This window comes from Crocuta crocuta, unplaced genomic scaffold, assembly GCF_008692635.1.
Source record: "Crocuta crocuta isolate KB4526 unplaced genomic scaffold, BGI_CrCroc_1.0 scaffold115, whole genome shotgun sequence".
Taxonomy (NCBI): Eukaryota; Metazoa; Chordata; class Mammalia; order Carnivora; family Hyaenidae; genus Crocuta; species Crocuta crocuta.
The window spans coordinates 7,307,437-7,328,077 of NW_027530575.1; the positions used below are offsets into that span (position 1 = coordinate 7,307,437).

At 49.4% G+C, this 20,641-nt stretch overlaps 1 protein-coding gene across 3 annotated transcripts in view; it reads right to left on the reverse strand.

The window, feature by feature from the left end:
* SMARCA4 (SWI/SNF related BAF chromatin remodeling complex subunit ATPase 4) overlaps nucleotides 1–20,641 on the reverse strand; it is a 75,862-nt gene that overhangs the window by 43,186 nt on the left and 12,035 nt on the right. For all 3 annotated transcript variants that reach the window (XM_077767917.1, XM_077767916.1, XM_077767915.1), the window contains exons 10-16: nucleotides 20,351–20,518; nucleotides 20,186–20,236; nucleotides 15,404–15,534; nucleotides 15,170–15,227; nucleotides 7,710–7,831; nucleotides 6,076–6,226; nucleotides 4,904–5,067 (exon numbers count right to left, since the gene is read on the reverse strand). In XM_077767917.1, the coding sequence (XP_077624043.1) occupies nucleotides 4,904–5,067; nucleotides 6,076–6,226; nucleotides 7,710–7,831; nucleotides 15,170–15,227; nucleotides 15,404–15,534; nucleotides 20,186–20,236; nucleotides 20,351–20,518 (845 nt within the window). The remainder of the gene's footprint in view (nucleotides 1–4,903; nucleotides 5,068–6,075; nucleotides 6,227–7,709; nucleotides 7,832–15,169; nucleotides 15,228–15,403; nucleotides 15,535–20,185; nucleotides 20,237–20,350; nucleotides 20,519–20,641) is intronic.

Below are 20,641 nucleotides of genomic sequence, written 5' to 3' on the forward strand. Positions count from 1 at the left end.
CTTCTGGTGAGAAAAGGAATTCACTCAAAAAGTCTAGTCTGGTTAGTTTGTAAACACAGGACTCAGAGGCCGAGTGGCAGAGACTGCTTGTGGCTCAGCAAGAAGTTCCGCTGAGGGTGGTACTGTCTTCACCGCAAACCCCCAGCTCCCAGACTCCTCAGCAACCAGCGCCAACCAGGTGGGCCTAGTGGGAGCTGATGAGATGAAGTTCAAGAAGCTTTGATGGAAAGCATTNAGCCCTGCGTCGGGTTCTGTGCTGACAGCTAGCTCAGAGCCTGGAGGCTGTCTTTGGATACTGTGTCTCCTTCTCTCTCTGACCCTCCTCTTGCTCACACTCTCTCTCTCTCTCTCTCAAAAATAAATAAAAACATTAAAAAAAATTTTTTTAAGTAAACGAGAAAAAAAAGAAAGAAAGAAAGAAATGATGGAGGCAGTGCAGCCATCTTGCAGCCATGAGGTAAAGAGGCTAAGAGCCGAAGTCCTACACTAAGAAGGACTGAGCAAAAAACTGTCGAAGCGTGGGTCCCGGCGTCTTGGAGCCACTGGGCCTGCCTCAGATGGCTCGGCTCTGGGCTACCCCTTCCCGAGGGTCAGCAAGGCTGCCCTGGTCCAGTCCCTCAAGTCAGGATTCTATTGTACGGACCAATGGCATACAGTCAAGGGAGCGAGAAAGAAGCGGAGGGCCAGAACCTGAGGTGTGGGGAACGTGTGCAGTAGGAGAGGGAAAAGCCAAGAGAGTTGGGGGCAGGAGGCAGGCTGGGAGACACAGCAAACTCCTGGCGGACGGCTGTTTATCCCAGCGAGTAGATGGGACAGCTGGACGCTCAATGTCTGAAATGGCTCCTTGGGGCAGAAGGAGCTCTCCTGGCCCGGAGGAGAGGTCACGCGACGGACCAGACACTTGTCTGGGGGGATAGGGGTGTAAAAAGCCTGAAGATCAACACACGGTGCAACGTCACTGAAGCCCTGACTTAAGGAATCCCAGGAAAAGTTATTTTGATGGGAAACTGCTGTGAGACAGAAGGAACTTGATCTGAATAGCATGCTCTAATTGGTAACGCTGTTTCACGCAGATTAACTACCTGGAAAGTGCTGGATGTGCACAGCAAGCCATCCAGGTACTGCAAATGAACAAATAAGAAAGCGCCAGAAGGAGCTCTGTGGCTGAGTCAGAGGCAGCTGTTGTACGTGACTTGACACAGAAATCACATTAGATGAACACATGCATTTATTTCCCAGTGCTGTCCGTTGACAGGGCCCGCTAGTAATGATGCTTCAGAAGCAAGGGTCACGCCTAGCACCCAGCTCTGTGTTTCTAATACCGTCCTCTGAGAAACTGGGGCCTCTTAGGAAAAAGGGCCAATTCTAGGCCTTAGGCAGGAAATGTACATGTTGAGCTGGGCACATCTTCTGAGTACCAGAGAACACGACACCCCACAATGATGGGGGCCTATCAATGGGACAGAGCAGCTCCAACGGAGAGCTCCCCGTGGTTCAAGCTGGAAGGATCTGAGCAACAAGACACGCCAGTACTGGTGTACAGAGCAAGGTAAAATAGGTGCCTGTGAGTCCGTACTGACACAATTAAATAGGGGCAGCTGGGTGGCTCAGTTGATTAGGCATCTGACACCCAATCTCTGCTCAGGTCATGATCTCAGTCTGTGAGATTGAGCCCCATGCTGGGCTTGGCGCTAACAGTGCAGAGTCTGCTTGGGATTTTCTCTCTCTCTCTCTGCCCTTCTGTTGCTCTCTCTCTTGAAACAAATAACCTTTTTTAAAAAAAGGGGCTAAAAAGATTAAATAAACCAACAAATGGAAAAAAGACATACATCTTCTATCCATAAGAATTCTAAGGAATTTACAGAGCTATTTCTCCTTCAAAGAGGTGGACCTTACCTGCTCACTTATTATATGAGCACAGAGCTCAGTGACTTCCAGAACACAGCACAGGAGGCGAAAGAAAGTGTAAACTTCACAGTGTAGACACCTGACAAACAGGACCTCAACCTGGTGAGCAAGGTCAACATCACCAGTGACAACGCACACAGAGGTAGCTGCCCCTGAAATGTCACGACAGGGACCCTTTACCCCTGTGCTCTTCGACCCTCAAAATTAGCCTCCTGTCCAAGCATGAAAAAAATCACCAGGCAGACTCAGATTCAGGGCCATCCTACAAAACACCTGCCTCATCCTGCCTGGAACCGTCAAGATGAACAAAAACATGGAAAAGGAGGAGCGCTTGCTGGCCACAGAAGGCCAAGGCTTCGGCAAGGCTGAAGGCAGCCTGGGGTCCTGGGAGGGATGCCAGGCGCCGGGAGGAATGTAGAGAGAGGGGCTGGAACGCTGGCGTCAGCAGTGACGTGCTCGGGCCGGCTCCCGAGTTGTGACAAATGTATCACATTCACGTGAGACGGTAGCAACAACAGGGTAACTAGGGGAGGGCACGCAGGGCACTCAGTAGTACCTCTGCAACTTTTCTAGAAAGCCGAAGCTATTCTCGAGCCAATGCCAACCATAATACAGGGACCAGGACGTGTTCAAAGGAAACCGGAACCAACCCGAAGGGTCTCTGCAGGCCACGTCTGGAAGAGCCCGACCCCCAGAGTAAACAAAGTCCCCATTCGGCCATTTTCAGGTAAGAGTTACACAAATCAGGGGCGCAGGGGGGCTCAGTCCATTAAGTGGCTGAATTCGGCTCAGGTCATGATCTCGTGGTTCGTGAGTTCAAGCCACATCGGGCTCTGTGCTGACAGCTCAGAGCCTGGAGCCTGCTTCAGATTCTGTGTGTCTCCCTCTCTCTCTGCCCCTTCCCCACTTACACTCTGTCTCTGTCTCAAAAATAAATAAATATTTTAAAATATTAAAAAAAAAAATAAGAGTCACACAAATCAGGAAGTACGTGGAGAAGGTAGAAAGCTCTTCCTCACGGTGAACACTGCACACGTGCGGGAGGGGCGACAGAAGCAAACCACCATCTGCCCTTCCCGCTGGGGAACGTGCCTCAAGCCGGACTCCTCTGATGGGATGAGGAAATCTTCGGGCAAAGTGTGATGACAAATGGGATATTTCCATGGACTCTAAAAGCCTCCTCAGCAGGGACTTGTGAATTACAAGCAGAAACTCCTAGGTTTATGTGGGGAAACCAGCAGGCAGCACAGAACAGAGACCAAAGCTATCCTCTCCCATGCTGAGGTCTCTCAGTCCCTTGTGCCTCCTGACCAAGGCGCCAGGAAAGGTACAGCATCCCTTCTCGAAGATTCTCACCAGACTCTCGGGACCAGGCACTGAACACACACAGTCCGAGGGACAGCCTACCAATGCCCGAGCCAAATTCAAGTGTCAACATCGAGGATGAAGACAGACTGGAGAAACGTCACAGATGCGTCGCGGAGACACGACGACAAAAGTAAGAGCCTGGACCAGAGAGGGGCCATCGGTGGGGGCGTTAGACAATGTGTGAATGAGGGCTCTAGATTCCTGAACAGTGCTGTCCTCCCGGGGATATGAAAGATCAGGGAAGCTGGGTGGAAGGCACCCAAGAAATCTTTGTTCTAATTTGCAACCACTTATAATATGAAATTGTTTTAAAGTGAAGACTTACAAATGGAACACCCACGCGGCAGGACAGCATGCGGGGCTGAACCTTTCTGGTGGAGGAGATCACACCTCACACCTGGGGAGAGGGGTGCAGGGCCCAAAAAAGGGGACTCAGTCACGGGTGGTCAGGAGACGGCGCATGGGGGAGTGCAACAGAAAGCTGAGGAACTGGGTCTGACTTGGGCCGGGGCGGGGGCGGGGGGGGGGAGGCCATCTGTCCTCAGCCTGGGCCCTTCTGCTGCTCTGTGCAAACAGTTCTCCTTCTATGCAGATCTGATTCTAGCAGCGCAGGCAAATTCACACGACCACGAGGAAGGGAAAGCAGAAGGAAGAAATAAACTTGTCCTGGTAAATGCTGGGGGAGTTCTGGGACCTCCGGCCGTGGCTGCGTGGCCTCTGGTGGCCCAGCCACCTTAAAGGCAGGAGGGTATTTCCTGTGGGATCGGCGCCTGAGCACTCAGCTTCCTGTTCTCACCCTGGACAGCTGATTCAAGGATGACGGTCACTAGGGGGCACTGGCTGCAGTCAGGGGCATTCCCTCCAGGGCCAGGCCACGTGCACACGGAGGCCTGGCCGCATCAGGGGGCACCATCCCCAGGCCTGGGGTAGGTTTGGCACAGGACATGAAGCCGGAGCTGGAGTTAACGAGAACCACAGGACTTCTAAAAAGCTCTGGGGCAGGTAAGCTGCACAGCAGCCGCGCTGACCTAGGGAGAGGGCCGCCTAGGGCGGCTGGTGACCCTTGGCCCCCGCAGGGCTGCCTGGCAGGAGGTGGCGGCTAGCGGTGCCAAGAGGTGGTGAGTGGGAGCCCCTTAGGGACGCAGGGGAGGACCCAGAGCCCATCACACTAGGTGCCGGGGCTGCCAGGGCCAGGAAGGGAGGTGGACCGGAGGCCTCAGGGACCCAGGGGAGAGGAGGCAGGATGTTCCCTCCAATGGTTCTCCTCCGTTCTGCCAGCGGGAGGCGCTCTGGCTCCAGCGACACCCTGTGTGCAAAGTGGTGGCTGGTGGATTTGAGGAGCACCTGAAGGTCATTTTGCGAGAGCGGCCCCAATAGGGATGACAGGAGGGCACTCCTTCACCCTCCCTCCTCACACCCTGGCCCCAGAAACGAGAGGAAGGATGCTGAGCGCTGAGTTGTGTCCCCTTCCAAGTTCCCTCAGAACTCTATTTGGAGACATGGGCTCAAGGGCTCTATTTGGAGACGTGTATTTCGTCTTTCAAGAGGTAACGGTGGGAAGTGAAGCCCAAGAGCAGCGCTGCCTTGCCGCTGACCCTGCGGGCCCCCCAGTGACGAGGGCACTTACGAGAGAGGCACTATGATGAGAAAGGGCCCGTTGATGCGCTTGTGCTCCATGAGGTACGTGATGAGCGCGATGGTCTGGATGGTCTTCCCCAGACCCATCTCGTCAGCCAGGATGCCGTTCAGATTGTTGTTGTACAGGGACACCAGCCACTCCAGACCTTTGATCTGCACGGAGAGAGGCAAACGGCCGTGAGTAAAGCCCCAGTCGGGTACGAGAGCACCCCCCGGAATTCTGAGACCTGGCACAGGCCAGGCATGGGTCTGTCCCTGCCCGCGAACCACCCGTGGCCATCGGGGACTTTTGGCATCTGGCTCTCAATCAGCCCAGTCCTTGGTTATTTGGCCTCATCCTCAGCAAGCGCTCCTGCAAAATCACAGGGTTGCCGGGCTGGCGATAAGGGTCTATAAAATCTCAGGGAGCCTGGGGGGGCTCAGTCGGTTGAGCGCCTGACTTCGGCTCAGGTCAAGATCTCACAGTTTGTGGGTTCGAGCCCCGCATCGGGCTCTGTGCTGGCAGCTCAGAGCCTGGAGCCTGCTTCGGATTCTGTGCCTCCCTCTCTCCGCCCCTCCCCTGCTCACGCTCTGTCTCTCTCTCTCAAAAACAAATAACATTTAAAAAAAATTATTTTTTAAAAGTGTCTATAAAATTTCCTGTTCTGGTCCACATCTTCTGCCTGGAATAGCCAACGGAAAGCAGGGCTACCAGCTCCTGACCCTGACGTCCCGCACCCCACTGCCTCATGCTGCAGGGCTCTGTGGGACGCGCACCGAGCACCCGGGCACCCACTCCTGCGCCCCATCCTGGCCACTTCCATGCTGCGGGGTTTTGAGGAGGCACTACACCTCTCTGTTCTTCAATCACCCCCCACGTCCACCAGACGTGGAGAGGGAGGCCCGCACGAACTGGGGCTGGTTAGGGCATAAAGTGAATGGGGAGCAGCCTCCTGTTCTGCCCAGCACACAGCAAGTACCCAGCAGATACTGATTTACTGCACAATTTCAACTCCTCCTGGAGGCCAGGTGAAAAGATCAGGGCCCTGCCTCCCAGACGGGGAAAGGGAGGTTCAGAGGGGAAGGGGGAGTGTCCAGAGACGAAGGCTGGAACGCGGCCTTGGCAGCCACCACACTGTGGGGACCCGGGAGTGCTGTGTGGGTGTGACCCTCTAGCCATACCTGGTACTGTTTAAGGACACCGTTGACCATAAGCGCTGACTGCTTATCCACCCTCTCGGTGACTGCATGGGCCACGGCGTAATAGGACTGCAGGCCCCGCGCGAGGGCCTGGGACACGCCGTACTCGTCATCGACGTCTTGCTTGGCGTTCCTGGGAGTAAGATGGAAACACCGTGTGAGGCCACACGTTCCCACCTGTGACAACGTGAGTCCGACACGAGCCCCTCCAGGGCAGCCCCTCCTGCCCAATGGCCCACGGTCTGACGGCCACAGCGTGAGCTGAAGTGCAGCCAGACGGTGTGAGGGAGGGCCAGGCAGCAACTACTAACGCAAGGGGGCCCGACCGCATGTTCCCGGAACAGGAATCAGGTCACTGCCACATTGCAGGAAGAATGCGTCTTTCAGCCAGAGGCACGTCCCCCGGCCCACTCTCTCTGCTGATCACTCATGGGGCTACACCGAAAATGCACACCGAATGGTCTCACAGAAAACCAGAATCATTGACGTTGTGGCTGTTTTATGAGCTAACCTGGAATTATTTGTAAAAGTGCCTTTTTTATTTGTTTAGAGAGACAGAGAGAGCAATAGAGATCATGCAAGCGTGTGTATGTGTGGGGGAAGGGCAGAGAGACAGGCAGAAAGAGAATCCCAAGCAGTTTCTGCACGGTTAGCACAGAGCCCAATGCGGGGCTCAAACTCACGAACTGTGAGGTTGTGACTTGAGCCAAAATCAAGAGTCAGGATATGTAACTAACTGAACCACCTACATGCTCCTAAAAAGCGACTTTAAACTGTTACATTTTATGAATGTGACAGACACATGTGATCCGACTTCTGTCACACTGTTTCATACCATGCTGTGGTTTCTGGTTTTTCACCTCCTTAAGAATCTGTCAGTGAGCTTAGTGGGCTTTTCCTTATTTCTCAGAGGATTTCAAGGACTGAGATGATGACTGTTTGTCATATCTAGACCGTATACAACTCTCAGTCCTCAGTTTCTTTTCCAGAACATCCGTTAACTGTGCCATAAGCAACAATTACATTAATATGTTGTAACTGTACTTGGGCTCCTAAGAGCAAAAGATGAGAAATAACGGGAATGCCCGCTACTAGGGACAGGATAACACGTGACAGTGTAACACATAACGTCATACTGATGACACTCTGTCTACAAACACAGCGTCACTTCTGATATGAAGCTTTCGGTGAAAAAGGCCAGGGGCAGAAAAGTGTGCCTGGAAAGATACACGTGTGCCCTTAATAAGAAAAACAGACACACGTTTTGCTTGGTGATCCGTGAAATATCTCTGAAGACACACGACGCTGGAAACAGTTTCCTCCAGGGAGGGAACAGGGTGGGGTGGGAGGGGGGCCTGGGGACCAAGCGTGAAGCGACCATTGTACAATGCACTACCTCTTAAGCACAGGATGAACCATGTCAATGGATGGACTATTCAGGGTCTATGAAAATGACTGAAACCCGAAGTCAATCCACTTGTTCTGCCTGCAGTGCCTAATGTCTGCGGGCTGGACAGTAGTGAGGGCCATGCGTAGAGAAGAGGGGGACCCGACAACCCTCTGCTGTCACCGTGACAGGGGCTGGCGGAGGAGGAGGCCATGGTAGGACGTCTTACTCAATGATGTGCCGGGCATCCACCTCCGAGACATCGTCACTGTCTGGATCTGGAATCTTCTTCTTCTCCTCAACGGGCAGGGTAGGAGGCTGTGCTGGCTGCGGCTGCTCTTCTTCCTCCTCCTACCAAGACACAAGCTGGTGTCACCTCAGGCCACCCCACAGGGACCGGCAGAGGGCTCCCAGGGGGAGAATGCTTTTGGAAGCCAGCACTGTTTTCACGCCCTCTTACTATCCCAGGATGCGTCATGCCTCGTCTTTGCCTCTCCTCCTCACTGCCACAATTTTTAGTTTTCTTAGCAGAGTATAGACACTTCTTTTTAAGGCTACCTCAAGGGACGCAGGATTCTTGTTACTTGTATAGTAGATTCCTCATGTTCTGTGCCTCCCCATCGCAAGCTGCATACTACCAAGCTTATGCCCTGCCCAATCTGGTACTCAAAGCCATTTCCGACTTGCTTCTCTTGAATTTTTCGAAGTATTCAACACTCTATGGCAAATTTTCGACATTACTGCTCCTGATTTACTTCAGGCTTTATCGACATGGCTAAAACGTCTGCGCTAGGTCAAGTAACACTGGTGATAACAGGCATCTTAATTTACCAAGAGGTTTTCTATAAACTTGTAGATTAGGTAATATAATAAATCAGTTCTTCATCATCACCAGGATTTTTCAGGCTTTCCAGAGCACATGGGAAAGGGATTTTGTGTGACACGGCGACAAAGCACACACACGAATGCACTTCCCCGTGTTAAACCAGTCTTGCATTCCCGGGCAAATCAGACATGGTGCCAATAGATCACCGTCTTTATGTATAATGGGACTGCAATAAACCGAAAAGGTATCCGTGATGAATCTACTAATTAATTCCAATCAAAATCCTGTGGGGTGTCCCTTAGAACACGCAAAATAACTTTATAAATCACTTGGAAAAACAGACAGGTGGTAATTGCACAAACATTTTAGGTAAAATAAAAAAATAATCTTGCTTGGTGCAGGTGTTTCCTAGCTGACATTACTACGTCTGGAATTAAAATAGGGGTAGAACTTCTGGCTAAGTTTGAGTGAGGGAGTCCACAAATTTGCTCCTGGAAAAACAGCTTCAAAGCTGAAGAAAACTGGCAAAAGCAACCATGTTGGAGCTCTGGGGGCCTGAGAAGCATTAATGCTTGAAAACCCGCCGAACACCGGGTAAGAAGAGTGGGAGATGGTAGCGTTCTCACTTGGGTCCGCTTCCATCACTCCCGTCCCCTGGCTCCACCTCGAAGGTTCTGCCAGGGAGGCCAGGCCATGAGCACTGGCAGCTGAGTCTGATGGGGACTCGGTCATTTCGCAGCAGCGGGCACTGGCCACACGAGCCACTGGCACAGCTGAAATAAAATGGGGTTGTCAGCTTTTCTGCTTTGACTGGAAAAGCAAATTACAGGCTAAGCCCACGACCACGTGCACAGAAAATGCAAAAGGGGCCCCACAGAAAGTAAAAGCCAAGGGCGGACTTGAAAATGGCCGGACCTGGATGTTCCTTTCTACATTCTATCCATCCGCTGGAGACAGAAGCCCTATTATTGGCTCAAAAGGTCTGAGCACAATCACTGCCTAATCATTGGGTAACTACTAAGTTACAAAGGAACATGGCCTATTCCTAGAAAGCCAGGATTAAAAATGAAAACGAAGGACGCCTGGGTGGCTCAGTCGGTTAAGCATCCGACTCTGGCTCAGGTATGATCTCGCAGTTGGTGGGTTGGAGCCCTGCATCCGCCTCTGTGCTGACAGCTCAGAGCCTGAGGCCTGCTTCAGATTCTGTATCTCTGTCTCTCTCTGATCCTCCCCTGCTCATGCTGTCTCTCTCAGAAATAAATAAAATCATTAAAAACATTTCTTAAAAAGAATGGAAAACTATAGACCACGCAAACAGTAACCATAAGAAAGCTGGAGGGACTATACTAACATTGGACAAAGAGACTTCAAAACAAGTATCGCTAGGGACAAGGACAGTCGGCAATGATAAAATATCAAATACATCAGGAAGGTATAACAAGTAGGCTTATTTATCAACAGAACATGAAAATACATAAAGGGAATCTGACAAAATTTAAAGGAGAAAAATTCAACAAAAATATAGATTTTCCTATTTCATCCTCAACAACAGAACAACTAAACAGAAGTCAGCAAGGATATATGTGGCCTGAACACTGTCCACCAACTCAACTCTCATGTACAGAGCACTACACCCAACAAAATGCAGAAGCCTTTTTCTTTTTTTAATGTTTATTTATTTGTGAGAGAGAGAGACAGAGACAGAGCACAAGCAGTGGAGGGGCAGAGAGAAGAGTAAGAATCCAAAAGAATCCTAAGTAGGCTCTGGGCTCTGAGCTGTCAGCACAGGGCCTGACACGGAGCTCGAACCCACAAACCGTAAGATCGTGACCTGAGCTGAAGTCAGACGCTTAACCGACTGAGCCAGCCAGGCGCCCCTGCAGAATCGTTTTTTCAAGTGAACACGAAACACTCCACAGGATGCTGAGCCATAAAATGAGTTTCCATAAATTTGAAAGAATTAAAAATCATACAGAGTAATTTCACACCATGAAAAATTATTTTATTATTATTATTAATTTATTTACGTTATCTATTTTGGGAGGAGGGCGCATGAATTCACGCAAGCAGGAGGGAGGAGCAGAGGGAGACAGAAATAATTCTAAGCAGAGTCTGATGTGAGGTTTATCCCACAACCCTGGGATCGTGACCTGAGCCGAAATCAAGAGTCAGACATTCAACTGACTGAGCCACCCAGGCGTCTGTAACATGAGAAAATTAAATTAGAAATCAAAAACTGAAAACTGCTTGGGGCACCCGTGGGTGACTCAGTTCATTAAGGATCCGACCTCGACTCAGGTCATGATCTCACAGTTCGTGAGTTCCAGCCCTGCATCGGGCTGTCTGTGCTGACAGCTCAGAGCCTGGAGCCTGCTTTGGATTCTGTGTCACCCTCTCTCTCTGCCCCTCCTCTGCTCATGCTCTCTCTCAAATACATAAATGTTTAAAAAATAAAAATAAAAACCAGGGGCGCCTGGGTGGCTCAGTTGGTTAAGTGTCTGACTTCGGCTCAGGTCATGATCTCACAGTTCATGGGTTCGAACCCTGTGTCGGGCTCTGTGCTGACAGCTAGTTCAGAGCCTGGAGGCTGTTTCAGATTCTGTGTCTCCCTCTCTCTCTGACCCTCCCCTGCTTATGCTGTCTCTCTCTCTCTCAGAAATAAATAAAAAACATTAAAAATTAAAAAAAAACAGAAAAACTCCAGAAAATTCTCAAATGCTCAAAATTTAACATACTTTAAATGACCTACTGGTCCAAAAAAAAAAAAAAAATCATAGGGGAAATTAGAAAATATTTTGAACTGAATGAAAACAGAAACAATATATCAAAACTTATGGACTGCAATTTAAGTAGTGCCTAAAGGGAAATATATAACTTTTAAACAAGTATACCAGGAGAAAAGTCTCAAATGAATAAACGAAACTTAGATTGACAACCAAAAAGTGAAAAACAAACTACTCAATCACCAAAATGAGTGACGAAAAAGAAATCATTACCAAATCCACAGAAATACGATAAGGACACAAATTTCTAACACCGAGTCAAAAAATGGAAAAATTTGGAAAAAAAAGTATTTAACAGCTAACTGAATTAGTAAATAAAATCTTCTCACACTGAAAGGCCAGGTCCAGATGGCTTTAGCAGTGATTCTACCAAATATGTTAAGATTAAGGATACCAATCCTTCAGACACTTCCAGAAAATACAGGAGGAGAGAACATTTCCAATCCATTCTATGAAGTCAATGTTAACCATATCAAAGCCAGACAAAAATGTCACAAGTAACCACAGACTAATATCTCATGAATAAAGACCCCAAAGTCCTCAACAAGATAGTAGCAACAGTGCGATACACAGGGAAGAATAGACAACAGGACAAAGCAGGACTATCTCAGGAATGCAAGGCTGGTATAATATCTACAAGTTAATTTATATAATAAATCATATTAATAGATAAGAAACAAAAAGCAAACAACTTAAAACATAAAAAATATGAGACAAAATGGGGTGCCTGGCTGGCTCAGTCTGTTAAGTGTCTGAATTCAGGTCATGATCTCATAGTTCGTAAGTTCAAGCCCCCCCCCCACCCATCAGACTATGTGCTGACAGCTCATGACCTCCTAGTTCACAGGGTCATGATGTCACAGCTTCATGGCTGATCCCTGCATCAGGCTCTGTGCTGGCAGGGCAGGGCCTGCTTAGGATTCTCTCTCCATCTCTCTCAGTTCCTCCTCTACTTGCGCTGTCTCTGTCTCTCTCTAAATAAATAAACAAACAAACTTAAAAACTCCAGGATAATCTTATTTAAAAAAAAAAAAATCCCAGCAAGCATTTTTGTAGTAACTGATCAGCTGACCCTATAATTTACATAGGAACCCAAAGGATCTAGAATAGACAATGAAATCGGGGCGCCTAGATGACTCAGCCAGTTAAGCATCTGACTTCAGCTCAGGCCATGATGTCACCGTTCAGGAGTTCAAGCCCCTCATCAGGCTCTGTGCTGACAGCTCAGAGCCTGGAGCCTGCTTCGGATTCTGTCTCCCTCTCTCTCTGCCCCTCCCTTGCTCACACTGTCCCTCTCTCTCTCAAAAATAAGTAAACATTAAAAATTTAAAATAAAACTGAATAGACAACAAAAGCCACAAGAGTGAAGGAATAACACTAGCTAATTTCAACACTTATCATAAGTTATGATAATAAGATAAAGTGGTAGTATCAGAAAGATAGACATGAAGATTAATAGAAAAGAAGTGAGAGGCCGAAAAAACCCTTAATTTATGGTCAACTGATTTCCCACAGAAGTGCTAACACTAACCAAAGAAGAAGAGAGTGGTCTTTTCATCAAATAATGCTATGTAAGATGGATGTCCACAGGCCAAAAAAAAGTTAAACCTATGTCTCAGACCACACATGGCAATCAACTCAACTATGACCTTAAATGTAAGAGCTATAATTACAGAACTTCTAGAAGAAAACATACTTAGATATAACACGAAAAGCACAATGCGTGAACAAAATAATTTGATAAACTGGGTTTCATTAAAATTTAAACATTCTGCATTTGAAGAAACAATACTGGGTGGGGAGGGGAAAGGCAAACTGCGGCATCTGGGCGGCTCAGTCACTGAAGCGTCTGATCTTGGTTTAAGCTCAGGTCATGATCTCATGGTTCGTGAGTTTTTGAGCCCTGCGTTAGGCTCTACGCTGACAGTGCATAACCTGCTTGGGATTCTGTCTCCTGTCTCTCTGCCAGTACCCTGCTCACATTCTGTCTCTCCCAAAACAAATAAACTTTAGAAAAATAAAAAAGGCAAACTGACTAAGGACTAGCAGAAGACATTGTAAATTAGGTATTTGATGAGGAACATGTACCAAGAACATATGAAGAATTCTTTTTTTTTTTTTTTAATTTATTTCTGAGAGAGAGATAGCATGAGCAGGGGAGGGTCAGAGAGAGAGGGAGACACAGCATCCAAAACAGGCTCCAGGCTCTGAGCTAGCCGTCAGCACAGAGCCCGACACGGGGCTCGAACCCACAACTGTGAGATCATGACCTGAGCCGAAGTTGGACCCTTAACCGACTGAGCCACCCAGGCAGGCCCTATAAAGAATTCTTATAAAGAATTCAACTCAATGATGAGACGACAGTGTAATTGATAACAGGCAAAAAATGTAAAGAGATGTTCACCAAAGAAGATAATGAATGTTGCATAAACACGTGAAAAAACACACTGAGCATTATTAGGTACTAGGAAAATGGGAGTTAAAGCCACAGTGAGACACTACGATACGCCCACCGGGATGGATATAATCAAAAGGACAGGTAACATCAGGTGTGGATGAGAATATGGAGAAACTGGAACCAGAGAAATGGTGTACCCACTTCAGAAAACAGTCTGGCAGTTTCTTAGAAAGGCAAACATAAACTTACCACATGACCCAGCAATCCCACTCCCGGGCGTCTACCCGGGAGAAATGGAAACACGTCCACACAAAGATGCCTATAGGAATGTTCGCAGCAACATTACTCAGAATAGCAAAAAACGGAAACCACACAAATGCTCGTTAGTTAGTGAACGGAAAATGTGGGGTTCACAATACAATGGAACAGGGCTCAGGAATAAACAGCAACGACCTCTTGATACATAAACAACAAACAACGCGGATGAGCCTCAGAAAAGAAGCCAGATATAAAATGCTGCATGTTACTGGACTCCATTTATGTGAAATACCCAGAAAAGGCAAAATTGACAAGAGACAGAAAGCCGATCCAGTGGTTTCCTGGAGCTGGAGGAAGTAGTAAGAACAAACTTCACCAGGAGGAAGGGAGGTGTGGGGGGTTGCTGGACGCTCTGAGACCAGTGTGCGGGAAGAATGCCTAAGTCTGTAAATTCACTACACCTCAGTGAATCCCAACGCTCCTCCTGGGGGGGAGGGGGGAGAGCGCCGCCCCAGGCCCTACACCAAATAAATCCCAGATGAGCTGAAGTGGCAATAAGGAGAGTAAAAGCAGGACAAAACAAAAGATCAGAGGTGAATACTACACGGATTTTAGGTTGGGGAAAATATACGAAGAGTGTTTTAAAAATCAGTAAAAAACCACTTGTAACTCATCAGATATGGCAAATGATGCAACATGTTCACAGAAGAAACCAGACGGTTAGGAACACTTGAACAAGAGGCTCCACTGTAACAGCAATCAAAGAAATGCCTGTGAAAATTCCCTTCTGAACAAATTCTTGGAAGTGGCAAAGCTTTTTAAGGTATATTTACAGCAACTGAAGGGGGTGTGACAGAGCACCGTCTGGATGCTGATGACGGAGACGCCCCCTTATGAAAAGGTTCCCAGTCATCCTTCCCAAGGAGGCACTCTGGAATGGAGAGGGCTTTGGCAACTCAGGAAATATTGCCTGAACACGGCAGAATTAAATGCCTGAGAGAATTTACACAATAAATGCAACCATTTTGTGTCTCCAAAGAAGGAATTACAATGGGCTAGAACATGCAGGAAGTACTGAGCACCACTTCACAACAATCTTTTCAGAGGGAGGAGCTTCAAATTTGGAGCACCTGAAAGGTGGCTGGTACGGCTGAGGATGGGAGTTTTATATTCTATTTAATTTGGTTAATTTAAGACTGAAAGAGTCACATGGGGCTAAAGGCTACCGTATTGGAAGTGCAGCTCTAAAGCACTGAATTTCAGCCAAGCCTGAGGCCCTGCCCGCCCTGGGCCTGCCTCCTGCCCCACGTGGTGCTCATGCAGAGCGGGAGCAATCACGGTGCAAAGGGGTGCCGGGCGCCCAAGGTGTGGAAGTTACCCCAACAGAGCACCGAGAGCCCTGACGGCCAGGAAACGGACCCTACCTCCTCTTCTTCTTCTGAGCCACTTTCTTCACTATCAGATCTTGGAGCTACTTCGTATCTAGAAAAAACAGTCACGTTTTAATACGCCTCTCCCCAGCACCCACGGGATTTACTCTCCTCAGCAAACTGGCATGTTCCTGAATGAAAGCAAAACCACCCCCCCAGCTGCCAGCGCCCCAGGAACGAGGGCAGCTCGGGACCCCTGGCTGCATCTGAAAGCGAGGCCCCACTCACCCTGGGTTCATCTCGAGCCAGGCCTCCAGCTGCCCCGCCTTGGGGGCATCTGTGCCCGTGAGGATCTTCCCACTCTCGACATGGATGACCTTCACCGGGAGGTCACTCATTTGGCTGGTTTCATCCAGAGGCTGAAAGAGAGTCACACGTGTAACTGGAGGTTCTGCCGACGAGGGCCAACGTGGGAAGGGCCCTCCTGGCCCCAGGCCCCCCAGAATGGCACCAAATGTGGCTGTGGTTTGTGAGAGCGGACTAATGACACATTCGTAATCCAGTAATGGCAGAAGATGGCCTGACAACTGCTGTTTCTTCAAGGTATTCCATTTTCAGATACGCGGAATGTTCACAAAGTTTAAAACCCACAGGAGGACGGGGTGTGTGCGCGCCCTGCCCCAGGCCCCATGCGACAGCTCTCTGCACAGGCGCCTCCCGGGGTCTGTTTCACACGCATCCTCGCAGACCAACTCCAGCAGAAGAAGCAGGGATTGGTCTCCACTTTACACACAAACGACTACACGATTCAGAATCTTCGGGCCCTCGATTCTTTCCACTGATGCCTCCCATGTAGACCTCCTCAATGTCCTCACCCTTCTCTGTTCAACAGCTAACTAGAATATTGGAAAAAATGAAACTAAACTTCCTCCTACCAACAAATACGAATTCCTCAATTTCTCATTTTGAGATGTCAACGTCAGAAGAACACCTCCCCCTCCGTTAGCTCCTTCGAATTTACTGGAGAAAACCTCCAGGAGAAGGAAGAGGAGGGTCTTGTTTAAACCTCTGTTTGCATCTTCCAGGAACTAATACCACCTCCTCTGCCCGTCAAAGTGCAGGACTCACCGTCAACGCGGCCCACACCCTAGGTGAGATTAGCTTCTGTGCAACCAACCTCCCTCTCAAAGCTGCCTGCCGTGGAAGGGGACAGCGACCACCTGTCACACGAAGAGGCTCTGCAGACTGCCTGTATCAGCCGCAGCCAGTGACTTTCACCCCCCAGTGCTCTCTGGCAGTGGCTAACAGGGCTGACGCCTGCACGTGTCCCCACCCCCGAATTCTGACTCAATTGCTCTGGGCCCTTTTAAGAAGCTCCCAGGCGATTCACATGTGCCAAGGCTGAGAACCCACGGCTGAGATCAAACACAATTCGCAGTACGATGCTACCATTAGCAAACAGGAGGCTCAGCAACCATGATTATCCAAAGAATTCCCTGAACTGTGCTCTCCTGCCCTAGGGCTTTTCCCCTGAGCGCCCCACTTGGCCTTACAAAAGGCTCGCTGCCAGAGTAAAATGCCAGCCCAGTCTCAACATTTCCATATCGCATTTAAAATAAAGTCTCAGGAAACAAATACGTATTTGAGTTCATTGCTAGTCTCATCAGGACTCTGGCCTACAGGGAAAAGCATGTATCTGCAACGGACTGAATGGTGCCTCCCCCCCAATTCAAATGCCAAAGCCCCAACTTTCCAGTGTTGCTCTACGTGGAAATGGGGCCTTTGGGGGGTAATGAAGGTTCACTGAGGTCACAAGGGTGGGGCCCTAAGGATGGGATGGTGCCCCCGTAAGAGAAGCCTGCTCTCTCCCCTCGCATGGGGACACAGCAAGAAGGCAGCCGTCTATAAGCCAGGAAGAGAGCCCCCACCAGGAGCTGACCTTGCGGCGCTCTGATCTTGGATTTACAGCCTCTAGAACCGTGAGAACAGAAGTCTGTTGTTTAAGGCACCCAGGCCATGGTGTTTTGGAAGCGCAGGCCAAGCAGCCCGGGAGGGAGCGTCAGCAAGTGCCATGCGAGAAGGCTCCCTACAACAATGTGTGCCACAGAAGAAACGAGGGAAAGGGAGGAGCAGGTTGCGGTGCCTCAGGACCATGCGGTGCAGGACCTTCCAGACAGCACGGATGGGAAGCGAACTACATAACTACTAGTCTGAAAGCTGCATGAGGCTCCGATACGTCAACGAGATAAAATTAAAACAGAACTAACGGCTAGATATGGACGGTGGCCCAAGACACTCTGCTAAATGGAAAGAGACTAGCTAGGTCCATGCTGCCCCAAGTGGCCTGAGAACAACCCAAAGGACACAGGCATAAAGACCCTGGAAGTGCAGGGAAGACACCAACCAGGGCCCAGCACGCAGGCGCGGGAGAGAGCAGGTGCCACGGGGGCTTCCGCTTTCATCCAACTGTTCAGGTATTTTCGGCAAGAAATACTACATTTCAGCGACACCGCAGAGACCAAGGAGGCGTGTATGAGCTCATGTGGGAGGACGTCAGAGATACGATGCAAAGCTGGAAAAAGAAAGCCATCTGGTGGCACATACAGAAAAGGCCCTGGAGCCAACACCCCAACGGGTACTCACACTTTTCCTCTGGGAGGCGGAGTGAGGAGGGGGTGGGGGGGCGGTGAGAAAGGAAACACTTCTTATTTACGTCTCTTCCTTTTATACGTCCTTCTCCCAAATGAGAGTACCGAGTGAGAACAGCTGCTTTCAGGAGGCGGGTAGGAATGTGGTAGAAAAAACGGGTGCGTGGGGACAGCAAACCCCTGAGTGGGCCACTTTGCGCAGTTCTGACTTTTAGAAGCAGGCTAGTCAAGTTTCATGTACAAAATAATGATGAAAAAATAAGTAAAACCAACAAGGATGGAGGAAACCACACTAATGGGGGCACAGGGGAAAACTAATCCAAGTAACTTTTTTTTGTAGCAGGGGTGCACAGAAGGGGGGAAGGGGGAGAGTGGGGAAGAGAAAGAGAGAGAGAGAGAGAGAGAGAGAGAGGTGGAGAGAGAGAGAGAGAGACTCAAGCAGGCTCCAAGCTCAGCGTGGAGCCCAACGTGGGACTGGATCTCATGACCCTAGATCATGACCTGAGCCAGTATCAAGAGTTTGATGCTCAAGTGACCGAGCCACCCAGAAGCCCCCTCCAAGTAACTTTCACATGCAATATTTGGAGTACATGATTTCAGGCTGAATAACTCCAAACACAAATTAAACTAGCCAAGAAGCTTCCTTTACAGAGGGGTACAAGTTAGCAATTCTGAATTATTTCCTTTATGTTCTAAGATTGAACAAATAAGGAAATATTCCATGGCTAATGGAAGACAGGTTTCCAGCTGTTACAGTATATGGAAAGAGAGAGGGTCACACACAGAAGTATCCGTGTGAACTGAAGATTTTGAATATACAGAACTAGCAACGCAGATCTGTACGCAGACACACACCTATTTGCTGGATCTGTTTGCTGAGAGGGCCTAGAAGCAATGACAACCTATACCAACGATCACATCTCAAGAGAGACCTTGGTGGCCGCCTGGCTCACTCAGTTAGTAGAGCAGACGACTCTTGATCTCAGGATTGTGAGTTCAAGCCACACGTTGGGTGTAGAGCTTGCTTACTTACGTGTTAAATAAATAGAGAGAAAGAAAGACAAAGAGAGAGAGAGAGAGATCTTGGGTTTTTACGTATTCTTCTCTGGTAAAAAGAACCAAGGCACCATGGAGAAATGACTGACTTCCAGGGGCTGGGCAGGGAAAGCAGAAGATGAACTTGGCCCATTCTAGCGTACAAGTAAGGAAGCCCTCAAAGGATGCATGAGCCAATTTCAAGGGGCTCCCTCCGGCCCATATTGGAACAATTTGAACTTCTAGATAACGACTGTAAGGATTAAACTATATGAGAATCCTAGGAGTTGGTACCAGGGATTGGCAAACTCTGTTCCAAGAGCCAAAGAGGAAAAGAAGGAGAGAGGAAGGTTTTCCTTCCTGTAGAAAGTCATCTACAAAATGCAGAAGAACTCAGGGTGGAGAGTGAGGGCAGAAAATCACCATGATGTAACCTAACCATCGTAGCAAACACTGACACAGGCAGAGGCCATTAGTGGATGCAGAAACCAGTGGGTGGAAGTTTGAGGGGCTAAAATATGTTTAAAGAGCCTCCAGTATCTCCCCAGAAGACACTTAATAATCACAAAATGAGAAACAGTAACTTTTCAGCAGAGATGACACCAAGTGATCATGGTCAATGTCATCAGTGACTGAAGACACCCACGCTATGCTCTCGATGTGACGCATGAAGCACACACCGTCACTTCCGCGTCTTGTTGCCAAGAACATATGACTTGAATCTAACCAGAAGGAAACAGCAAGTCAAACCCAAATTATAGGAAATACTTGGCTTGTTCTCTTTAGAAATGTCAAGGTCAGAAAGGCTAAGAAAAAGCGAGGGGCTGTTCAAGATCAAAGGAGACGAGACGGACTGTCACTGAATGAGACGCTGGTAGCGGAGTTGTGCTGAAGGGACCCTAGAGGGACAGCTGGCCAAACCTTAACAAGAGCTGCAGATCTGATCATAGTATTACTGCATCCATGGACAAGACAGACCTTGTTTTTAGGAAATGGCGGGGGGGGTGGTGCAGGCAGGGGATAAAGGGTCGTCCTGTCTGCACCTCCCAAATGGTTTAGGAAAAAGTGGTGTGTGGAAACGGGGAACCCAGGTGAGGCCTAGACAGGAACTCTCTGCCCAGTAATTACGTGAGGATAAAAACCGGAAAAGGATGGCATGTGAGGAAGAAAAGCAAGTCTAGAAGGAAACACACCCCGGAGTTTACCACGTAGCCTGCTGGGAGTGGAGCTGAGAAGGTGGTGGGACGTGACGGGGGCAGATGTGGATTCTTACCGCCATCATACACAGCTCTGGTAAGTTTTAAACAGAAATAAACACATAAAGGAGGAAACAGATCGAAGTCCCCAGGGCCGGGCAGGCATTTCCAGGAAGCCCCTGATTCCTCACCTCGCCATCGGGTCCGATGGCAGGCGTCTGTCCTTCCGCGTTTTCTGCCTTCTGGAAGTAAAGAGAGACACGGTCACTCCCTGACCGGGGAGGCAGAGGCACCTGCGCCAAGTCGGCTGCTCCAGTCCCCCCCAGGGGCAGGCACGGGGCCAGGTCCCAGTGCACCTTCTTTTTCTTTTTCTTCTTTTTCTCCTTGGCGACCTGGGCAGCCTTGTGCTGCCGCACCAGCTCGGTGAGGTTAGCCACGTACTCGTCCGTCTGCTGCAGGAGGTAGGCCAAGCGCTTGTCCTTCTTCTGGTCGATGAGCTTGCGGTACCCCTCCTCATCTTCAGCCTGCAGGACGGCAAGGTTAGGGCGCTTGCTCACACCCACGGCAGGGAACCTGGGGTCAAAGGCCGCTGGGGGCTCTGACCCAGCAGCCAGCCCCGCACTGAGGGGATGACTGCTGCGCTTCTG